The 20,830-nt window shown below is 40.1% G+C and overlaps 1 protein-coding gene across 3 annotated transcripts in view; it reads right to left on the bottom strand.

Moving 5' to 3' along the window:
- Mecp2 (methyl-CpG binding protein 2) overlaps positions 1 to 20,572 on the bottom strand; it is a 62,958-nt gene extending 42,386 nt beyond the window's left edge. The window contains exons 1-3 of one of the 3 annotated variants that reach the window (XM_052171759.1): positions 20,388 to 20,471; positions 14,967 to 15,069; positions 14,379 to 14,502 (exon numbers count right to left, since the gene is read on the bottom strand). In XM_052171759.1, the coding sequence (XP_052027719.1) occupies positions 14,379 to 14,404 (26 nt within the window). In that variant the 5' untranslated portion in view covers positions 14,405 to 14,502; positions 14,967 to 15,069; positions 20,388 to 20,471. Of the gene's footprint in view, positions 1 to 14,378; positions 14,503 to 14,966; positions 15,070 to 20,387 lie in introns of all 3 variants that reach the window. The other 2 variants (XM_052171760.1, XM_052171758.1) reach the window with 2 other exon arrangements.
- Positions 20,573 to 20,830: the final 258 nt, after the last annotated feature.

Consider the following 20,830-nt stretch of genomic DNA (forward strand, 5'->3'; position numbering starts at 1 on the left):
GAGAAGAACAGAGTATATATTTGGCTTTATTTTATGTGCATGATTGTCCTGCTTCCATGTAACTGTGCCACATGTATGCAATGCTCATGGAGGACAGCAGAGGGCATTAGATCCTCCTGGAACTGGAGTTACAGACAGTTGAGGTGTTTACTATGTGGGTACTTGGAATAGAACTTGGGTCCCCTACAAGAACAAGTGCTCTTAACTACTAAGCCATCCACCTCTCTGGCCCAGGAAGTTAACTTTTTAAAAAGACAGCAACAGACGAAAGTGTTCTGACTGAGAAATCCCTAGAACAATGAAACGAAAGACACAGTCCCTTTAGATTTCAGAACACAGAGGATAAAGAGAATATTCTAAAAATCTAGGGAAGGAAAGACAAAAAAAGAGATCACTTATATGAGAACTAAAATAAGCCAGAGTTAGAAAGACAAAAGCCTAGCATGGTGATACACACCTGAAACTCTAGTACTTTGGAAAAGAGAGACATTTGGAAGATTTGAAGGTCATCCTTGGCTACACAGCAAATTTTAATCCAGGCCCTGTGTACATGAGACTCTGTCTCAAAGGAATTAAGACAAAAAGAAAGACATAGCACATTTTGTCTCCTAAGTGTAAGTCTAAAAGAAGACATGAAAGTAGAAGGGGGGACTTTTAGGGACTAAGAAGACAACCAGCAAGAGGGGTAACTGTAGATAACAAGGGAGTTAATAAGACCAATTTTTTATACATATGAAAATGTCGCAATTAAACCTATTATTTTGTAAATGAAATCTCAAACTCCAATAACCTTAACCCTCTAAGTTTCCTACCACTCTGATGTCAACACCCAAAATCTGAATGATCTAGTTGCTGTTATCTCTCTGACCACTTCTCTCACCATTCCTCCATACATTGCTCTGCTCTAGCCAAGGCTAAGTTCCTGTTAAACTCTAAACCTTTATCTATGCTTTTTTTCAGTGTAGAAAGCCATTCTCTACTTTACAACTTGCCTGTTTCCACTCAAGAACCAGTTCCCAGCTTTGTCATTGTGCTTCCTCAGGAAAGACTTCCTTAACTCACTCAAGGCTGATCTCTTCTAACAGTATACTTGTCATACTTGTCCTAAGCCAGTAGTTCTCAATCTCCCTAATGTTGTGACCCTTTGATACAGTGCTCATGTTGTGGTGACTGTCAACCATAACATTATTTTTTGCTACTTTATTACTGTAATTTTACTAGTTATGAATTGTAATATAAATGTCTGCTTGCAGGACATCTGATACACAACTCCTGTGAAAAGGCTGATCAACACCCCCTAGGGAGTCACACAGACCACATGTTGAGAATATTCTAAGCAAAATTAAATATTGTATAATTATTTTATGTCTGCATCTGGCACTCTACTAAAGCTCTATAATCATCCTATCCGTTGCCTAAACCAGTACTTGGGCCACTACAGACATTTCATTCCATTGTGGGATGAATGCATGGTGACTTAATGTACTGATATGCTTCAGCATGGAGTATGCAAAAAGTTTATTACGTAAAAACAGAGTGTCAGTATAACCAAGAGGCCTATGTCTCATAAGGATGTCAATGAGGATGCTGTTTGACATGTCATCCAAAGTACTGCTATATTCATCTGAGAGGTGATTTGTGGCTTGGACTGAGATCTTGGCAGTGAAAATGATGAGAAGCAGCTTGTCTCATATGAAGTGCTATGAAAAGATGGTGAAAGAAAGAGGAGAATCAAGATTGGCTCTTTGGATTGAGTAACTGGTCAGATACTGGTAGTATTTCTTAAAATGTAGTAAAGAGCAGAAGGAACAAGGTTAAAGAGGAAGTTAAGAATTATGTTTAGGACTTAAAATTTAATGGGCAACTTAAGTATATCTAAAGAAGCCATTAAATTTGAGACCCAGGAAGGCTTGGGTACAGGTAGAGTTGGTTCCACTGGCTTGCTATACATCATCATTTAGAATAATGAAAAGGCAGAAGCAATAGAAATGTCACTTACTGAAGGCTCAGTCTTAGAAAAAAAGTTATAAAATGACATTGAAATGTTATGTGGGGACTAAAATAGTGCTATAAAAATCTTATTCAGATGTTAGCTACTAATTCATGGCAAATTTATAGACAACATCTACTTTTCCTCTTTCTATATTTTATGAAACATTTTCTATTAAATACATATTTTTATTTTTAGAGGCAGGAGGACCACAAGTTCAAATATATAATTATTTTTAGAGTAAGAAAATGCAATTGAACTATCTTTATTTTAGGGGAAAGCGTTCATGCAATCTATTTTACTGCTGTTCAGAGATACCTAAGCATACGTTAAGGAAAGAAGGCAGATTATAACAGCACATGATAGATGATCTCACTCACTAAAATGTTATGTATTCAGGAAGGAAAAAGAAAACTAGAAGAAAATTTAAAATGCCAACAGCACTTGTAATCTCAGAACTCAAGAGGCTGAGGCAGAATGATTGTTTGAGGTCAGCCTGTGCAGCACATTGAGATATGTTTCAAAGAAAGAAAGGAAAAACAACAAAAATCCATTTAAAATGTCAATGGCATAGGCTATTAATATAAACTTTTAGGCTATTAAATATTAAGTCATTGATGTGGCATTAAGTACTCAAAACAGATTTTTGAGCTGCTGAGGTAGAGCAAGTAAATGTACTTGTAACACAACTCAGGATAGTAAACATGAATCAGCAGCAGTGGCACAACCTAGCAGAGAAAGCCAGGCCTCAGCCTTGGTGCAAGTCAGCAGGTGGGACCCAGAGGAACGCCAGGAGGTCTCAGCTATGCCTCTCAGCGAAGATATGAGACCAACAAGTGTGGCACAGGTAGCTCTATAAGCAAAATAAGCAAGTCAAGTGCAGCCTCCTTCACTGTCTATAGAATCCTATTTATACCCTCTGCACATCACATGTCCTTCACAGGTCTTGCCTCAGCACATGCATCTGTCTTGGCTGACATCACTGCCAATCATTCTGAGTTTGTGGAAGTGGTAAGAAACTACAGCACACCTTCAGAAATTTTTTGGTGTGGTTCTCTCTACAGAGTTCCAACAAATGCAGCTCAACTGTGTAATGTAAGGCAGACCAATATGTGTGTCATTAGCAAAGAATCTTTCATCACATGTCCTTTCATGTGTTTGTCCTTTCTCCTGTGTCCATTTCAAGAAAATGTTCCTTCACATGTTTGCCCCAGCAAAACATCATCTAATACAACTGACTTTCTAAAGAACCCTTAAGTTTCCACTTAATACAGTAAGGCACTATCTCAAAATGAAAAGATGAAGCTTTAAATTTCATTTTATATCTTTTGAAAATATTTATTTTTAAAATTATATTTATGAAGTAGTGGATAGAGGTAATGTACATATGTGAGTATGAATATCCATAGAGGAGAAAGAAGAAAACATTTGGAGCCTCCTGGAGATTGATTAAAAGGTGAGTCACCTAACATGGATGCTGGGAACCATACTCAGGCACTCTGTATATGTTCTTTTAACTGGTAATCCATCTCTTCGTTTCCTTTTTCTTTTGTGTATACCTGTGCTTTTTCCTATATAACTGCTTAGTTGGGTACTGATACCAATTGTAGAAATATTTAATATCAATCCAGAGATTCTATACTGTCTTTGATCATTCAGTTCCCAGAAAAAAAGACACAAAACTTTTATGATTTACAATGAGCTTTATTTAATCTGCCCTAGACTTGCACAGCTGTCTACCCTCTATGTTGTTAGAATCTACTTTATCGATAACTCTGACTTATTATACTTACTATGTTTCATCTGTGCTGTTCTTAACTCCAATTTGCCAGCTCTCATGGGTATGCTTTCTTGACTCCTACCTAACTCATGGTGTCTTTCTCCTCTCTCCACCTTCTTCTCTTTCTCTCCTCATGGCCTGCTCTGACCCTCAATGCTAGGAACACCAAGCCCTGTCTATCTCAATTCTGTCCAGCTTTAGGCTGTAGGCATCCTTATTTACCAATCAGAAATAATGGGGGCAAAGTCACATAGCGTCACTTGGGCCTACATGTGGACTCTCATCTCTGGGGCAACCAGGTCTTGGGAGCCCACACTTAGCATTACAATATATAATAACATACCAAATTTCAACAGATACCTTAACTTTAAAAAAAAAAAGATTTATTTTTAAGTTTGTGTAGAGTGAAAACACCCATGGACGCTAGAGATGTTGGATTTCCCTGGAGTTACAGGTTGTTGTGAGCCATCTAACATGGGTTCTGGGAGCCAAACTTGGGTCCTCCAATAAGAGATATGGGCAATCTTAACGGCTAAACCATCTCTCTCGCCCACTGATAACTTATTTTACTTTTTTTTTTTTTGGTTTTTCGAGACAGGGTTTTTCTGTGTAGCCCTGGCTGTCCTCAAACTCAGAAATCCACCTGTCTCTGCCTCCCAAGTGCTGGGATTAAAGGCGTGCTCCACCACCGCCCAGCCAAGTTTTACTTATTTATCATTGGTACACATACAGAAGTGAGAGGTTAGCAGGTAGTATCTTCCTCTATTGCCTCCTAGCTTATTTTTCTTATTTTAAGGGACTATTTTATGTGCATGTGTATATGTACACGCATCATGGATATGTAGGTGGCCAAAGAGGCCAGAAGAAGATGACAGATATCTTGGTTCTAGAGCCACAGTTGGTTGTGAGCTGCTATAGATGCTGGGAACTGAACTAAGTCCTCTGCAAGAGCAGAAAGCACTCTTAACCACTGAGTGTTCTATTCAGTATCTCCCACCTTATTTTTTGAGAAAGTGTCTCTCACCAAACTTGGATCTCACAGACTGACTAGACTATCTAGTTAGAGAGCCCTGGGGATCCTACCGTTTTCATCTCTGCCATATCTGTTTATTGGTGATCACAACTCAGATTCTCACATGTGTACAGGAAGCACTTTACCCAGTTATCCTAAAGTTTTCTTGGGGTATTTTTCAAAGCGACTGGTCATTTAATTATTTATTTACTTATGATGGGTTGATGGGGTCACAAGTGCTGAGTTATAGGTTTGCATCACCAAACCCAACATGATTTTTTTTAAGTTTACTGCTGCCTGGGATAATAAACACAACAGATAAATCTCCCCACCCTACCTCCAAGGTTTCAGTAATGAACTCAGGACCTCATCCTACCAATAAGTTATACTTTCAGATGGGCATCTGTATCCCTCTCCCCCTTTTTGGTCAAGAACCCTTTTTGTTTTCTGGATTCCTCCTCAGGAAATGATTTGAAATACATAAAATATATAGACACGGATTTATGACTTTTTAAGAATTTGTGCTAGAATAAAATGTGCTTCTTTGGTAAATCATTAATCAGATCCAAAGGTAGATCAAACCATCAAAGTTACAAACAGTTATGAATATATATGACATTTCAAATATCTACAATAAATATAGTGTAATCTGAAAAGATTTTTTTTTTTTTTTTAGTTTTTTTGGATTTCCTTTTTTTTCTCTGAGACAGGGTTTCTCTGTATAGCCTTGGCTGTCCTGGAACTCACTCTGTAGACCAGGCTGGCCTTGAATTCAGAAATCCACCTGCCCCTGCCTCCCAGAGTACTGGGATTACAGGCGTGTACCACCAATGCCCGGCTGAAAAGATTTTTATTCTCTACTGGTAATAACCACATACTTTCCTGGTAGTAGAGATCAAATCCAGGGCCTTACCCATGCTAAATATGTGCTCTACCACGGAGCTATATGCCAAAGCTAGAGCTACTCCCAACAGTACCACGAATGGCCTATTATCTACAACTGTCAATGAATAAAAAATGAAGTGTTTTCCACATCAAAGGTCACAAACCCCTGAATTGGTAAGCTAAGACTCAAAGTCCTTAATCTCGAAATCTAAAAAGATACTCCTCGTGGTACAGAGGACTAAACTCAGGTCTATGATCATGTTAGCATCCCACTACTGAGCTATGACCTTATCTCTGAGCACGTGAATAGCAGTTTTCTTTGGTGAATTATCAGAATATTTTTTACTTTTGTTGTTTTTTTAAAATAAGGTAGTATGGCTTCCTTTGTAGTCCTGGCTGTCTTAGAACTCACTATGCAGACCATGCTGGCCTTGAACTTGGAGACCCATCTTGCCTCTAGCTCCCCAGTCCTGGATTCATGTCCCACCATGCTTGGCAGAATGTTTTTAACTTTTAATCTTTGTACCCATATGCACTTTCTAAGTTTCTTACTATAATATTCCATTTCTATAATTAAAAATAAAGAGCTCTGCTTTGTGGGGTGATGTCGATAATCCCAGCACTTGTGGAGCAAAGAGGATCAGAAGTTCAAGGTCATCCTCAACTATATAGGGAGTTTGAGATCAGTCTGGGATACATGACATCCTGCTTTAAAAAAACAAATCTCAAAAAGCTTAAAGGTATCATATTTTTGTTTTATATTAATCTGGAAGAACATCTAAGGAATATTATACAAGTACTTATAAGCTACATTAATATTTTTAATAAGGTAGTACCACTTTAAAACACACCTTCAGGGCTAGAGTTGACTCCAGCTAACAACACTGGCTTTTCTTTTAGAGGACTCAGGTTCAATTCCCAGCACCCACATAGCAACTCAAAATTGTCTGTTACTCTAGCCTCAGGGGTCTGAAACCCACTTCTTGGCTTCTTCAAGGAATCAAGCCTATACACTGTGTATAGATACACAGCTAGGCAAAACACCCACATACATAAAAAATATTAAAAAATACAAGTTTCTACTGTCCTAACTACTTGGATTTTATCATTCCCATAGTCTTACAAGCCTAAAAAACACCATATTTACTTATCTTGGAATTTAAAAGAACAAACAAAAGCCAAACTGTCACAACTTGCAGACGTTTGTCTAATTTTTTTTGCCAAGTATAATTCCCAAAACAGCTAAAAATATTAGAGCAAATTAGTCCTTAATATGCTCTAATACCTTCTGCTGTTTACAAAAACACAAAACTTAGAAACACATGGAAACTTATATTTTAAAAATAAATTACCAAATATGTGTGGGAAGATTTAGAATACAACACATCAAAGCAATGCTAATACATACCTCAAGCAACGTATTTTTCCCTTAGTGGTTTGGTATACTGAATCTGTTCATTTATGAGGTACAAACTAATGAAGATATAGGATTATCAGGAATTGGACACAGAGGAACAACTGTCAATTACTAGGCAAGGAATAAGGAACACTAGTATATACTGTTCAAATCATTTTATAAAAATGTATCAGATATGGTCCCAGGTTGGAGGAGAATACCAAGGCATTATTAAAAGTCCCAAACAAGCTAAAAAGTATTTCAAGATTTTCAAAATTGACTTACATGGAGAAAATTAAGGTGCTGCAAAAGTATTAAATTCATGGTTTAGTAGAAATATAGAGGGTTACAATGGTGACAAGAAGGTAAGCCTAGATATAGATGCCACTTTTGTGTGTGTGGAAAGATTTTAGAAACATAGAAATGAAACAACTTCTGGTTAACAGGACCAAAGGATGCAAACATAAAGCAAATGTCAATCCTTGTTTCTAGCTAATCCATCTCACTGAAGACTCTGGTTAGATTTCTGTTACAAAAATGTTTCCATAGCAAAAGGAAACAGAAATGAAGATCTGCAAAGATCAATATAACCATACTTTAAAAAAAAAGGAGTTGCATACAATAGCATCCTGCACTGTAGAATATACTATGCTATATGTACAAGACAAACCTTGGAAATGTAATGTGTCCTGAGCAACTTTAGTAGACTACCTTAGGAAGGCAGGGAAATTACCATGAGTTGGAGTTTAGCTGGGACTGTTTCTGGGTTCTACACAAGGAGTCTGGCATGAATATGCAGATCGCTAACACTTATGCCTGGGTCAAAAAGTACTTAGGTAGCTAGCTACCACATGGATAGGGTACAGGGGCTAGGAAGGCTGTGGGAAAACAACCACAGAATGACCTAGGAAGAACAGAAGAGCAAACATCTCAGAGTATCTGGGAGAAGGTTCTAGTTTCAGTCCCTTAGCCCAGGATGGGAGAATCAGAGGAGTGCTGTTAACATTGGCTCATCAGGATAGATCTAGTCCACAAGAAAGAAACAAGTTTGCTCATACACTTCCTTTACTATCCAAGTCAAAAAATAATAAAGCCCCCCAAAAAGTTAAAAAAATAATAAAGCCAACTACGGTGACATTCACTTGTAATCCAAGCACTTGGGAGGTAGATGTAGGATGACTAGTAATTTAAGCCTAGCCTCAAAAAAAAAAAAAAAAAAAGACTAGCCTCAGCTACATCGTGATTTTAAGGCTAGCCTGTGCTATATGATACAGTCTCAAAAAAAAAAAAAAAAAAAGACCACAAATAACTGGGCATAGTGGTTCCTACAGGGAGAAAGACTGTTGCAAAGTCTAAGCTAGTCAGTGCTCTACACAGCACAACTCTGACTCAAAAACAAAAATATACACACATTATAAAAAAAAAAAACAACTGATGGAAATCTGCAAGGGTTTAAGGGCTGCAGGTATGAGTTAGTGGTAAAAGTATTTTCATAGACTAAAAAGAAATCAAGAGAAGTATCATTTAATACCAAAGATAGCTTCTGCTCCTGTACAAGCTCTGGACCACCTGATAGGCTAGCACTATTGAGAGTTATTATATTAATAGAGAATATATTGGAAGGAGAAGCCCTGTCCTACGTAAGTGTCTACCAATCTCCTGGGACAAAACTATGGGGGGAAGGAGGTTCTGTAAGGAGATCTATAATGGTAACCCTGGAGCTCCAATAGGCGGAATAGGAAGGTTATAGAAGTTGGCCTTTGAGTAAATCCAGAATAAATTCATTGTGGAAATGGTAAAGGATGAATGGACAGAGCACTGCTTGTTGCCTCTGAGGATAAGAGTAGTATCTTAAGAGTATAATGTAGCTTGCCCTGAGTGCCTGTATACAACTGCCTGAACATCATACTACATGCCCCCAAACAAAAGAGCTCCCATCTTCAGGTCCCAGCTGACTACGCACACCTGCCTATGTCTGTGTACTGAGCCAGACATATATTCTTTCCTGGCTCAGCTACCAGGCATTCTTGTCTATCTTTAAGACTCATTGTCTTTTCCTACTGATGCTTTCTCCTGGACTCAGCTAAAGTTTCCTTACTGTTCAGATGCTGCCATTTAAGACAAAGACAACTAAACTGTTCTCTGCCTCTCTATATCCCATAAATCTAAGTTTTATGTGCTTGCTCAGTAGCAGACACTTTTCACTATCATAATTGTCCACCCCTTGGAAAAATCACAGCCCATTTGCCCATCTGTACCTATATTAGGCCAGGGTAAGGACAGTCCCAGAAGCTAGCACAGCTAACCCACATAACAGATGCTCAATCAGTACGGGTTATATGAATAAAGTACTGCTATATACACTACAACATTCATAAATAAATGAAGCAACAGGAACTTGGTCCCAAATACTTACAGGATATCCTTTATGCAAATTAAAACAGGGTATAGGCAGAAGGTCCAACATCTGAGGAATACTCTCCAGCCAAGAATCCAAAAGAACCACCACAACTTAGAATGGTCCATTTTCTTCAAGATCCATGAATAGGAACTAGCTGAAATTCCCCTCATCAAGTAAAATGTCTTGCCTGAAATGCCCTGCTCACATGAGATCATATTTTATGAAGTGGAAGCCTCCAAAGTTTGGTTTCTAGTGCTAACTGCTAAAAACAACTTCCTCCTAGCCCAACTACACTCTAATCTCTAAGAATATTTCTGCAGTCATATATTTGTGTATTTATCTATTCATAATTTTCCCCTTAAAAGTCTACAACTAAATGGCTACCTCTTTGTTCAGCAATACTTAGAAATTTTAAAATGTATATATCCTTTGACCTAATAAATTCCACTTCTAGAACTTTTATCTTACAGATAAACTTGTCTCTGAGCTAAATAGTTATCTACAGCAAAAATGTATAATATGGTGGTTTAACTAGGTTTGTGCCCTATAGAATTTCATGTTTCAATGCTTGGCCATAGGGAGTGGCTCTATTAGGAGGTAGGGCCTTATTAAAGTAGGTGTGGCCTTGCTGGAGGAAGTAACATCATTGTGTAAGAGGGCTTTGAGATCTCTTATACTCAAGCTCTGCCCAATATATAATCAGTCTCTTCCTGGTTGCCTTCAGATCAAGATGTACAACTCTTGGCTCCTTCTCCAGCACCATGTCTACCTGTAGGCTGCCATGCTTCCTGCCATGATTATAACAAACTAAACCTCTGAAACTGTAAGCCAGCTCCAATTAAATGTTTTCCTGTGTAACAGCTGTCATGGTCATGGTGATCATGTAATAAACCCTATTTAACAGCAATAAAATCCTAACTAAAATATAGAGCATCAACATTTTGAGGTAGATAAGGTTTTGCTATGTAGCTCTGAATGGTCTGGAACTCACTATGTAGAGCAGGCTGGCCTCAAATCTGCAATGATCCTATTGCTTCTGCCTCCCAAGTATTGGAATTAAAGGTGTGTGCCACTATATCACAGTAGGATAAATGACATTTTAATAATTAGAAACACAAACATCCATTAATAGAAAATCAATTAAATGTATTATAGCATATCCCATAAATAGACTATCTTATTTCAGCAGTTAAAAAGAATGATATGGTTCTATATAAACTAAATCCAGATAGTCTCTAAGATACATTAACTAGAAGGCAAGCTTTGCAACTATGTGCCATATTTTATGGTTCAGGTAAAGATATACTCCCACATACTTTTGTACATGTGTAAACATACAAAATACATAAAACACACATGCATAAACATTCAGAGTAAGGCATTAGACGGTATTGACAGCCAGTAAGATAGTGGATGAAGTAAGGATAGGGATGAAGCAGGAAAGCAGGAATTAGTGTTCAGTGAGCATAGAACTGTAGCATTATAAAAGAGATCTGGATGTAAATGGCAATAATAATAATAATTTGAAAACTGAATGACATGTTCACCAAATGGCAAACCCAAGCATACTCCAGAAATCATCCCACCTCAAAGTTAAATATAAAAATGATTGGGAAGACACAGGGCAATCTTAAGGGTAAATAGGTAATAGAATACATATGACATGAAACAAGAAAAGGGGGGTAGTGGTAGTTCTGTATCGAGGACCAGAAAAACAAGGCAGGAGAACAGGAAAAGGAATGGCGAAGAATGAGCAACAGAACAGAGTATATATAAAAATACCATAATAAAACCATCATTTTGTAAGCTAACTTAAAAAACTACCTAAGGGCTGGAGAGACATAAAAAGGCATGCCACTAAACCTAATGATCCCTTAGCCTAAACACACACACACACACACACACACACACACACACACACACACACACACACACACACACAATTTTAGAAACCAATTTAAAAAGGAATGTGGACAAACAGGAACCTATGGTTCATTAAATATGCATACATTGGGAATATAATACATCAATCTTTTTAGAAAGAAAATAAAAGTATCAACTAACTCTTAGAAGAAAAAGATTTTCTTGTATAAAAAAATAATTTAGCCGGGCGGTGGTGGCGCACGCCTGTAATCCCAGCACTCTGGGAGGCAGAGGCAGGTGGATTTCTGAGTTCGAGGCCAGCCTGGTCTACAGAGTGAGTTCCAGGACAGCCAGGGCTACACAGAGAAACCCTGTCTCGGAAAAAACCAAATCCAAAAAAACAAAAACAAAAAAATAATTTTATGTGTTTTGTTCTAGTGTAAGTTTATGTACCACATGCATGTGTGATGCCTGTGGAGACTAGAAGAGGGCACTGGATCCCCTGGAATGAGTTATATACCCTTGTGACTTCTGGGAACTAAATCCAGGCCCTTTGCATGAGCAGCAAGTGTTCTTATGTTCTTAACCACTAAACCATTATCTCCAGCTCCCAGAAAACACTAAGAGCAAATGAAATCCTAACATTATTTTAGTGTACATGTTACACATGTGCTACAGTCTAAGGACAGCTTGTGGGAGTCAACAACTTGGAGGAGTTGGTTCTCTCTGAGGAGTTAGTTCTCTCCTTCTACTATGTGGTTTCTGAAGATAAAATTCAAGTCAAGTAGCTGGGCAGTGGTAGCACATGCCTTTAATCCTAGCACTCAGGGGGCAGAGGCAGGCAGATTTCTGAGTTCGAGACCAGCCAGGTCTACAGAGTGAGTTCCAGGACAGCCAGGGCTATACAAAGAAACCCTGTCTCAAAAAACCACCCCCCCCCCCAAAAAAAATTCAAGTCAAGTAAAGATGCTTGATGGAAGCATCTTAAATCCACTAAACCAATCACTGGGCTGCCTGAGATATTATATAATAGAAGGACAAACAGGTTAGGTATTCAGTTCAGTGTATCTACAAAGTACAAGGTCCTGGCTTCTTACAGATCTACTTACAAAGAAGTATCTTGGGGGCTGAAAAGATGGCTTAGAAGCCAAGATCACTTGTAACTTTGTAGAAAACCTGTGTTTGGTTTTTTAACACTCAGAGGTAGCTTACAACTGTCCATAACTGTAGCTCCAAGAGGATCTAACACTGGCCTCTGCAGGTACCTGAACTCATATGTAACTTCCATGTGCACACCACAAACACAGAAAGACACACACACATAGAATTAAAGATTAATAAAAAAATGTCCTGATGGAATAATAAATACAGAACATGAACATATAATTCACATAGGGAAAGATACAAATGGCCAATAATTACTGAAGTTCAGCTGAGTAATAATAAAAGGAGCACTGATTTAAAAAATAGGTACCTAATTATGAAGTCCGAAGAATTTTGATTGCCATTTGGAAAGATGATGTGCCAATACCTACCAGTACCTCCAAGTCTAGGCAGCCATTCTTCAAAATGACTGGCTCATGAAGAAGTTCTAATTTAAAGTTTTATAGTTTTTTTTTTTTTTGAGACAGGGTCTTGCTATGTAGCCTTGGCTAGCCTGAAACTCACTATGTAAAATAAGCTGGCCTCAAAAAAAAAAAATCCACCCTTTCTCTGGAGAAACATGTATAATGTCATTACTGCCTTTTTCCTAAAGTCATTCATAAACTAAGAAAAAGACTTTAAAAAACACAAATCATTTACAGTCTAACATCTACCCATCACTGCTTCTATTACATTTAGTAGAATTCTTGAACCAAAGCACCAGCCATATAACTCCCACCAGCATTAATATGTAAAGTACAAAGAACAATCAGTCTGGTCTGGAGCATACCTCATCACAGTAAAGAGAATGACAACTGAGGTCACAGGATCAGAAGCAGAATCAAGTCCAGAAACTGGGGGCAGTGCTATGGTCTTCATTTCCTTCTATTCTCCTCCACCCAAAACTTACTCACCCAGATAAATTAGCTATTTGTGTGTGTGTGTGTGTGTGTGTGTATCTGTACACAATAGCTTTATGAGTGTAATAAATCTAGAAATACAGAACATGCTAATTGGGGATCTCTGCTAGAATCACCATGCAGCATGGTATGAACAGTCAATATTTTCCTTTGTAGAAGATAGGAAAATTCAATTGGAGTTATCTGTTTTATCACATAGAAATACAGGTGACAAAATATCAAATGTGGAATAATTACTAATTAAAAAAAGTTTGAGAGAGTTGAGCCTGATAAAGGATAAGAAATTACAGAACAATTCACTCTTGTAAAACTAAAGTCCACCCAATGGTACCACATTAGTTCACACTGTAGCAGATCTGTCAGATCTAAAAATGACTTGGCTTTCCAACTTTTCCAAAAGCACTTATCCTGCTCTAGAATCCCAAGAGCTGCACATCTGTCTGGATTCACTCCATTAGAGTTCAGCAAGCAAACACCATTAACCACAGGCTCCATTGTGCTGTGACACTTTCAAAAGGGTACTCTTCTAGGGGACCACATACCAGTTCTGAAATATATGAAAATACAGTACACCACTGTTGCTAACATTGACCTGCAAGTCATTTAGCCCAAACCAAATCAAAGAAAGCATCATGCTGAAGACCACTAGGCAAGAGCAGCAGCACAGGTGAAGAGCTCAGGACAAGCACTCTCCTGCTTCAAGGTGAACTGAAGCTGCAGATCACCAGTTCCAGCTCTAATCTGACACCCACCCCCCAGATCACACTGTGGCTACCAAGTAACTCTACCCAAACTGAACTGAACTTTCAGGGCTCAGGGAAGTGACTTTTTTTTATTATATGGCACAGTTTGGCCCAGTTATATTTTTTGTCTTTGGGGTACTTTCATACTGTCCAAGAATAGTATATCTTTTTTTTCCTTTTTTTTTTTAAAAACAGATGGCCAAACCAGGACATATACTAAAAAAAAAAAGAGGAAGGTTACTTACCTGAGCCCTAACATCCCAGCTACCATGGAATCCTGTTGGAGCTGGTCTACAGAAGCAAGGTGTATTCTGGGGAGTCACATGTCACATCAAAGCAGGAACTGGTGAGTCTGTATTTTTATGGAGCCTAAAACAAAGAAAATTGTAAGTTGAAAGTCCCCATTGAGCTGCACCTTTTTTCCCAAGGCTTTTTGGAACATTCTGAAGATAAACACAGACAAAGTACTATGTTACTTCCCAGCTCAGCTAGTTAGAAGCAAAGAATAAACTGCAAATTACTGCCACATAACACAAAATGCTAAAATAAGAACAAGATTTATGGTTGTCAGAATTGACACTATCAGAGGTCTTTACACCTCTGAGGAACACTTTGAAACTACAATGCATACCACAAGTGGTGATTTCTGGTAAAGTATTTCTTCCACCACATTATACAGGAAAAGTCAAGGATAGAATGTGTTCAAGAGTATATGAGACATCAAAACCAAACAAAACAACCAAAAAACCCTATCCAACCCTCCCCAAAAGAAATAAAAACAAAAAACCAAAAAACAAACAAAACAAACAAACAAAAAGACACCCACACATCACCTCAAAAAGAACACAACCAAATCCAGAGGCAAAAGTCTCTCTTCTGCTTCCAGCAGTCAAAGCTGCAAGGAACTGCTCTAACAGCACACAAAGGAGTTTTCACCTTGAGATAAAAGACAAAAAGCACTAGGAGATCCAAAGCCATCATCCAAACTATATAAGTCCTTCTCTAATAAATTACTGTAAGTCTCTCACATCAGTAAATCTCAATGCCTGTAACACATTGAGTTGACGATTCTTTTGTGTCTCACATCAGTAAATCTCAATGCCTGTAACACATTGAGTTGACGATTCTCCAGTCTTGTTTTTCTTTAAAATTTTTGAGATATTATTTAGTTTTATTTTATGTGTATGAGCATTTGTCTGAATGTATGTCTGTGCACTACCCACATGTAGTGCCTGCTGAGACCAGAAGATGGATTCTGGGACTGGAATTAGACCACTGTGAACCTCTATGAAGGTAGTGGAGATAAGCAAGTGTTTTGAACCGCTGAGCCCCCCACTTCCCTCCATTGTTGTTGTTTTTGAGGCAATCTTGTTATGTAGTTCAGGCTGTCCTCAAACTCAGATCTTCCTGCTTCAGCCTCTCTTGTTTTTGCACACATGTTCAAATAAGGCTGTAGCCACCAAGCTAACCATTGGTTCCTTGTTAAAGCCTAAAAACCTAATTTCAGACACTTGGCTCTCCCAGCAATAACACTTTTATCTTTTCACTAAAAGAAAAGCTTATACAACTTAAGACTATTATAGTCACTCATGGGGTTGAATCCAGGGGAATGGCAACAGCAAAAAGTCCTTTGCAGCTGTATTCTATTTACCTAGATGATGCTTACAGTTATCTTTTAAGGCTCAGCAAAACCTCTTAATTCCCATAATTTCCTTAACTCATAGAATTAAGTCATGGAACAGTTTGAAATCCCAAAGTTAATTATTTTTTGGATATCAGCCTAATAAAAAATCAAACCAGTGCCCTGTTTAAGAAGGCCCACAAAGTCACAATTTCTCAAGACCACAGTTTTACCTACCTGCAATTTTATTTTTGTAAGGATGGAACTAAAATCAGTGCCTTGGGCATGTGAGGCAAATGCTCTACTACTGACTGAGCCCTATATCTTCAGCCCTTATTTCGATGGAAGCTAAAATAAGCTTTATTCTAAGTTCTTATGTTTGAGATTTCATGAAAAAAAAAAGTTAAAAATGAATACAGTTAGGTGAAAATCCAACAAAAATGTTCATCCTAAAATACCCCCAGCTCTTAGGAAAAGATAAGCACACTTTTACTAAGTCTTGGCCAGTAACAAGAGTTACTTGTACCACAGTACCAACACAGCTAGGTGAGCAGACATTCACATGCTAGCAGAGTGTCCAGGAAAAGGTCATACTTCCCTCTTTAACATGGGAGTAGGCATATCTGCCTTCTGAGTTTTGTCACGATTCAGACATTCCACACACTATATTTCCCATGAAAGTGATTAAAATCAAACTTTAGAAGAAAAATGTTCCTTGGAAGAGAAAGGCAGAAGAGAATTGTAGAAAGCAGAAGAGCACACACACACACACACACACACACACACACACACACACACACACCCCTTCTATATAAGCAAGCCCCAGAAGTAGGGAGCCACTGGACTTACACTAGTCCTCCCTGAAATGATGAGCAGGCGCAGTGCTGATTGGACAACAGTGGAGTGATTAAAAATGGCTGTGATGGGCACTGAGGACAATGTCCTTTCCTTGGAAGAACAATAGTGTTCTCCACCCAACTAAAAAGATTGTTTCTGTCAGCTACATGGCTTGGTCTGCATAGATGTTACCAGAGCAGGTGATTAAAATGAGGTATTCTGCTACACTTCTGGAATTCTCCAGTCTAGGCTGTGCTTAAAGAACTGGCTACTAGAAATGTCATTGTCCATCATTCTATGCTTCCCAGACTAGTGGTTCACTAGTGGTAAACTGCTCTCAGCCAATTAAAAGATTCCCCAATGAGTGACCTGTTTTTGTGGGACTCCTATCAGAGGGAGTGGGGAGCTCTTTCTGATACTTTTGGTTACTTTTGGAATCCCTTTCCTCCTACTTGGCTGCCTTAATAAGAGGGGATGTGCCTAGTCTTATTGAAACTTAATATGCATGTTTGTCAGATATGCTTGAGAGGCCTGCCCTTTTCTGAAGGTAAAAGGATGAGTAGATGGGGAGGGAGAAGGGAGGAGTGAGGGACTGAGAAGAGGAGGAAATGGAAAATGCAGTCAGGATGCAATATATGACAATAATTAATAAAAAAAGATTTTCACTGACAGTTATCTTTAGAAAAGATAACAGTTCCAGGACACATCCTCTACCATGCAAACAAACTAACAAGTTTACCACTGCTGCTCTTTATTTTGGGGTTAAAAAAAAATAAAACAAAAAAACCCCAAACTTCTCAGGAGCGCATGGGTGGGGTTGGGGCACTGGAACATGGGATTTAACTGGTTTTTCTTTCAAACTCCGTAGCTTTGCCTCCCTGTCCCCAATAGATTAGGCTTCATAGAAGCAGATCAGGTAGAAGGAACAACTCTATCTGGAAAATACACAGATTGCAAAAACGTATAGCTTTCCAAAATCTTTGTGGTGTATGTGTGGTCTTTGTGGTCATATGTACCTCAGGAGTCAAACAGCACAAAAAGGGTGATTGTCTAGCATGCATGAGGTCCTGGGTTTGATGCCCCATATATCAACACTAACAACAAAAAGGAAAAGAATAATCCTTAGAGGCCGGGCGGCGGTGGCGCATGCCTGTAATCCCAGCGCTCTGGGAGGCAGAGGCAGGTGAATTTCTGAGTTCGAGGCCAGCCTGGTCTACAGAGTGAGTTCCAGGACTGCCAGGGCTACACAGATAAACCCTGTCTCGAAAAAAAACCAGATCCAAAAAAACAAAAAACAAACAAACAAAAAATTTAAAAAAAAGAATAATCCTTAGAGTACAAAGGACTACATGATGCTTTTTTTCTTCAGTGAAACAGGAACCTGTTACTGTAGCTTTAAAGCACTTAAGACACATTCTCATGGAAAGGAATTAGGCATATGTGATAGATCAAAGCCATACTGTTTCTTCAAATTCTTAGGACACACTAGCTTCAGATGTTACCAGGCATTTTAAAAGGAAACTGTGCTCAAGAAGTTGCTTACAATGTTTAAAGAGCTATGGGTACAACCAATAGCTAACCAGAGAGGCACCTGAGGAAGAAAACCCTTTGTAGAATATAAAAACAAAGTAAAGGTTCCAACTCTGAGTTCAGGCTCAGATGTGCAAACCTTGGAATTTTTTGACAAGCAAGACTTGGGTGTTTGTGAAAGTGAATACACTCTGTTGGTCATGTGTATGAACTCATTTTTAGATCATTTGTACTTTTAAAGTGAAAAGGGATTCTTTAAGGTTCTGACATACCCAGGAAATAAAAGCAAAGTGTTTCCTAGGCTTTCTCAGTATGACTTGAATTTGAAGTTGAAAACAAATGAAAAACCAAAAGCCTATATTTTTCAAAATCCTTGGTGGAAATTCCCCAAGAACCTAACAACCCAAACCTTATCTTTTTTATAGAGATCTGACATATTTCAAAGAACCTAAGATATCGGCTTAATCATGTTATTAATTGAAATTGTTGAGATTCATATAATTCCAAGCATGAACCCAAAATTCTCCTCTACAGTAATAATTACCTATTAGTGAAATTTTACTACCCAGGCATAAATTGGTTTCATTTACGTAGTATAACAAAATATCTGGAACTTGTGAGAGTTCTACAACATCTCAGCCACTTAGCACTATAAATTAAGTTCATTCTGTTTCATGATCGCCATCAACCACCCTGTATTTGAGCTTACTGTCTCACTGTTTGGGGTAATAATTCCAAACACTGGAGACAACATGCAAATGATTCAACAGAGCCCATTTGTGTTCCTGGAAAATTATGCCTATGAGTCAGGAATATCAATTTTGTGGCGGAGCCCATTTTTGTTTTGACCAATCTATACCCGAACATACAAGGAACCAGCACAGAGGTATTTCCTAGCAAGCTTTGTTCTGTGTGGATCCATCCTTAACAATGTCATACCAGGGTCTTTCTTGTGAGACCGAATCTTTTTAAGACTCCATGACTTAAAACCTTTAGACTTTAAACCTTTAGTGCAAAACCTCAGAAACATTGCCACTGCCACATAAAAGTCACCTGTGTTTTAAATGATTCAGCCATAACCAAACTAAACATTACCACTGCCACATAAAAGTCACCTGTGATTTAAGTGATTCAGCCATAACCAAACTAAAAAGAGAATTAACTTTCAAAGATAATTGACAGGAGTCACAGTGATGCGATGAACTCTCCCCATCTGGTATGGTGGTCCTGAGTGCTCCAGGACGAAGAGAGCCCGTTACATACAATGTCCCATTCCACTTATGTAACTGGATGATCGCTGGCGAAGGGAGGGGAGAGAGGGTGGGAAGACGCTCATACTCCGAAGCCACAGCACAACATCCCTAAAGAACCAGAGCACCCTGCAGGCATGGTCTCAAGGAAGAGCTTCGAGTGCTCAGGAACGCACAGTCCCTTGCCCACAGTTCCTGATGAGAACTACAACCATCTCTTTATGATGAGTTGTGGAACATAGGAACATAACGTCTAGTCCTTTTTGTGGGTGGACAATAACCCCCAACTTGTTCCTGCCAAGTGGGGAATGGAGTTGATGGACCGACTCGCTTGCAGTGGGGGCAAAAAGTCATAGAATGAGAGAGGAGGAGGAGGGAGCAAAACCCAGAGATGGGGTTAAGAGCTCTGGAGCCCTTGTGGCGCACTCTCCCAACGGGAGGTGGACTGCGCATGCGCACCAGTGTGTGTGTGTGTGTGTGTGTGTGTGTGTGTGTGTGTGTGCGCGCGCGCGCGTGCGTGTGTATGGGCGCGCGCGCGCGCGCGGTTTTGTGTGTGTGTGTCGGGGGGGGGGGGGGGGGAGCGAGTAACGGGAGTGGGGGCGCGCGAGGAAGAGGGGACAGCGCAATCCAGGGAGAGGCCGGGATCGCGAGCGCGCGACAGTGCTGAGGCCCAAAGCCCCAAGAAGGGCAGGAGCGCGCGCAGCCCCAACTGGCGAAGCCCAGACAACAAGGGTGCTTGTATGGCTGAGGCCCAGGATGCACACAGATGGGGCGGGCAGCGGGAGGGCGTCATTCGAAGGTGGCTCCAGGGAGATCGCGCTGAGGACTGTCGCTTGCGATTGTGGGAGACCAGTGGAGAAAGCCACCACCGGCAGCAGAGGGAGGGGGAGGGTAGAGAGGAGGGACGCCATCCGCCAGCCTTGTCGCCCGACCCGCGGGCCCCTCCCGCGCCACGTCCCGCCCCTACCCGCCCCCCAGCAAGGGTCCCCGCCCGCGGCCTTGGCGGTCCCACTCACAGTCTCTCCTCCTCGCCTCCTCCTCCTCCTCCTCCACTTGGCGCGGCGGCGGCGGCGGCGGCAGCGGCGGCGGCAGCGGCGGCGGCGGCCATTTTCCGAACGGCTTTTACCACAGCCCTCTCTCCGAGAGGAGGGAGCGCGCGCGCAACCGACGCTGGGACCCCGCACGGCCGACGTCGCGTCCCGCCCTCCCTGCCAGCCTGGGCGCTGCTGCACCTGCGCGCCCGCGCCCCACTGCCTGCGCTTTGTGGAGCTTACCATCCATTGGCTGTGGAGCCCAGGGTGGGGCGGAGCCTTAGCAGTGACGCCCACAATTGGCTGGAGTTCCTGTCTGTTTAGGCAGGGAAAATGGGCGGACCCCATTCAGCTGCGGATTGGTGGAGTTTTACTGTCACTTGGAAAAAAGAGGCGGCTAGGGCACAGAGGGGATGGTTTTGTGGGCA

Source organism: Apodemus sylvaticus, chromosome X (assembly GCF_947179515.1).
Source record: "Apodemus sylvaticus chromosome X, mApoSyl1.1, whole genome shotgun sequence".
In the NCBI taxonomy this organism is placed as follows: Eukaryota; Metazoa; Chordata; class Mammalia; order Rodentia; family Muridae; genus Apodemus; species Apodemus sylvaticus.